General features: G+C 60.3%; 1 protein-coding gene across 1 annotated transcript in view; it reads left to right on the top strand.

The window, feature by feature from the left end:
• Positions 1-3,253, top strand: part of LOC104169495 (scavenger receptor class F member 2-like) — a gene marked incomplete at its 3' end in the record, with an annotated part of 11,048 nt that overhangs the window by 4,057 nt on the left and 3,738 nt on the right. Inside the window, 2 exon segments of the mRNA XM_009710421.1 lie at positions 3-67; positions 1,581-1,702. Of these exon segments, the coding sequence (XP_009708723.1) occupies positions 3-67; positions 1,581-1,702 (187 nt within the window).

The following is a 3,253-nucleotide window of genomic DNA, read 5'->3' as shown; positions in this document are numbered from 1 at the left end:
TGCTCATCCTCCTGCTCTCCCTGCTCTGCTGCTGCTGCGTCTGCCGCAAGAAGGACGAAGCCCGCGGGTGAGTGCCGGGGCTGGGTGGGCTCTCACCGGGCTCTTCCACAAAGCCTGAGCAGCGGAGGGGAGCTGTGGGTCTGGGAGAGCTGGGGATACGGGTGACCAGTGCAGGGCTGGGACTGGTGGGAGGATGCAGGAACTGCACTGGGACAGCAGTGCTGCAGGGAAACTGAGGCAGGGCAGCGCTGCCCTCCTGGCACCATATGCCCTGTGGGTCCCCAAGGTCTGAGCAGGTCTCGCTGCATCCTTAGGGCAGCACTCAGCCGGGGGACTGACTGGAGGGACACAGGGTGAGCCCTGCCGTGGGGACCCCCGTCCCCCTCTCCCTGACTTTATTTCCCTCTCGTGGGCCATCATGTCATGGAAACCCACCAGGTTCCCTCCAGTCTCTGGGGGCTGAAGCTGATCTGCGAAGGGAACCCTAAAATACAGTGAGGGTATCAAGTTGTGACCAAGCTCCCCAGAACAAACCCTTGGGCCATGGGGTGGGACCTGGGGGGGTGATGGGCTGCATCACTGCCAGCTGTCCCGCACAGAGACATTCGGAGCAGGGAGGGCAAGTTCCTGCATTAAGGTCAGGATGCCGGCAGCATTTTGGCAGCACCAGGTGACATCCCGCCGTGGAGACAGGGATGGGGACAGCCACATTGCAGGGCAGGAAGGCTTGTGCTTCTCGGCAAGGGATGAGCGAGCTGTGGGAGCTCCTCTGGCTGCAGAGAAAGCCCCCCCTGATGCCACCAGCCACTGCACAGGAATTTTCCAGAAGCCTCCCTTTGCAGCCCTACCAGTTCAATCCCAGCCCAGCACATCTGGCTTGGAGAGCCTGGGGGCTGCGTGTAATTATCCCGCAGATAAAAGCACACATGCAGCCCTGCGTGAAGAAGTATTGCACAGGAAGAGGGGAAATGGCTCAGAATAGTTTCCTCTTTCCCAGGGTGCCCAGACCTCTGCAATGTTCCCGACACAGCTGGGTCACCACGGTCCCTTGCCAGAGCATCCTGAGGGACCGTGGTGGCAGTGGGCACATTGCAGGTTGCCTCGCATCAACACACAAAACCGCTCGCTCCTGTGGCTGCAGATAATTGCTTGAAAACTTGGCCCGGGAGGCTTCAAAACCAGAGAGCAAATAAAGAGAAGCCACGTGTTTGTTTTTGGGTTGGGATGATTTTTTTTTTTTTTTTTTTTTTAAGATTCAGGGTCTTGGCCTGGCATTGCGGGTGTTTTGGGGACAGGCTGCCAATGGTCGTGGCCAGATCTGGCCTTACCACCATCCCCTGACACTGCTCTGCATCCTGGCACGGTGCAAGATGGTACCCGGGGCTGACAGCAGCCCCGGCAGGTCCCTGACCCTCTGTGCCCTGGGCACCCCCTGTTTTGATCTGCCTCATTATCTTTCCCCAAACCTCTTTGCGTTTGCAGCATCCCCGAGCATCTAACTCTGTCACCCCGTGAAGGCTGTCCCCACCGCGGGGCGGATGCTGGTGCCTCTCTGATGGGACCATCACCTTCTCTTGCAGCTCCAGCCAGGACCCGGCAGCAGCCAAGAAGCCGCCGAGATGCTTGTGCGGGCGTTTTAGTCGGATCAGCATGAAACTCCCACGCATCCCCCTCCGCCGTCAGAAGTTGCCCAAGGTCGTGGGTAAGGTTCTGGGGTTTGGGGAGGGGGCAGAGGGCCAAACCTCAGGGCCTTTACTCCTGGCAGGGCAGCGCACATGACACACAGCATCCTTTCTAGCCCCAAACCCAGGGTGGTGAGCATGGCAGAGCGGTAACAGGGACACACAGGTCCCCAGGACCGTCACAATGCTTGGCAGGGGCTCAGCCCATTCTCAGTCTGCAGCTTCTGGATCTCAAAGTGCATTATTTTGCTTTGCGAGGGTGGGTACCTGGTGCCTGGAGCTCTGCTGAGCTGTTTTGTGAGGTTTTTAGGTTCCCCAGGTAGAGGAACAGTCCCTGTCACGGCAGCAAAATGCCTTATTTACCCTTTTGGTCCTTGACGTAACCCTGCCCCAGCTTGGTGTGGAGCCAGAGCATCCAAGCTGGGGCCAGAGCCCATCCCACTGCTGTGCACAGCAGAGTTGAGGATGGAGGGGCAGAGACTTTGGGTGAGCTCCCCATGCTGCCTGGGCACAAACTGGGCTTGTAGGGGGATGCTCACACCTGGCAAAGCCCCTGACCTGGAGCTCTTGGGGCTCTTGGGGACCCCCTGCATCCAGGCAGCTCGGGGACACTGTCCCCTGCACACTCCAAACTCTCCCTGCGCTTGTCCCAGCATGAGAAGCTGGGGATGTGCTGCCTCGGAGAGGACCTTGATGAATAAACCACAGGGTGAAGGCAGTGCTCCCCACTCTGTGCTGGTATGGGGCTCAGCCCCGTGCCGCGCTTCCTGAGCCCAGCTCCTCCCTGGGCGTGCAATGCTGGTGGGATGCCCTGAGCAGCTGCATCCCAGTGCACAGTGGCACAGCATGAGGCCAAATCCTCCATCCCAGGTGGGACATGGAGGTGGCCCCCATCCCAGCACGCCCTGCCCAAACTCCAGCATCAAAGCGTGGAGAACGATTCCTCACCCAGAGCACGGTGCACCGGGGCCGGATTTTTTTTGGATAACAGAGGCCATGTTTGTGGAAGGGGCCGGGCAGGGCTCGGGAAAGACAGAGGGTGCCTGTGTGCAGTGAGGGCAGGGGGGGCTCAAGGGGTCTCCCTGCACCTTCCCCACGCCGGCCCAGAGGCAGCTGGCGCCCACCCAGCTGCTCTGTGTAAACAGGGCTGCAGCAACCCTGGGAAAGGCTGAGTATGTGGTGCCGGTGCCAGAGGGATGCTCGGGATGGTCTCAGGTCCCAGCAGGGCTGGGGCTATTCCTGGAGCCTGGTTGTGGGGCTGGGGGTTGTTATTTCACTGGAGGGAAAGGCTTTGGTCAGGGCTTGCTCTGTGTTCATTGTGTTATCCTGCATGGCAGAGCCGGCCTGGGTTTCAACAGCTCCCAGTCCCTTTGGTGCATGGTCCGTCCATGCCTCCAGCCCCTGCTGGGTCTGGAGACCCCCCGGGCAAGGGGGACCTGCTGGGGTGCCTGTGGCACCTGCATCCCTGTGATGCCTGGTGACACATCAGCACGTGGTTCCACCTGGAAGCCGCAGTGACCGGTACACGGTGGCAGAGGCTGGCTGTTCCCCGCCTTTGGTCTCCCCCCGGG

Source organism: Cariama cristata, unplaced genomic scaffold (assembly GCF_000690535.1).
Source record: "Cariama cristata isolate BGI_N322 unplaced genomic scaffold, ASM69053v1 scaffold23291, whole genome shotgun sequence".
NCBI classification, from domain to species: domain Eukaryota; kingdom Metazoa; phylum Chordata; class Aves; order Cariamiformes; family Cariamidae; genus Cariama; species Cariama cristata.
Note: the sequence above shows the minus strand (reverse complement) of the source record. Positions and strands in the feature narration are given on the sequence as shown.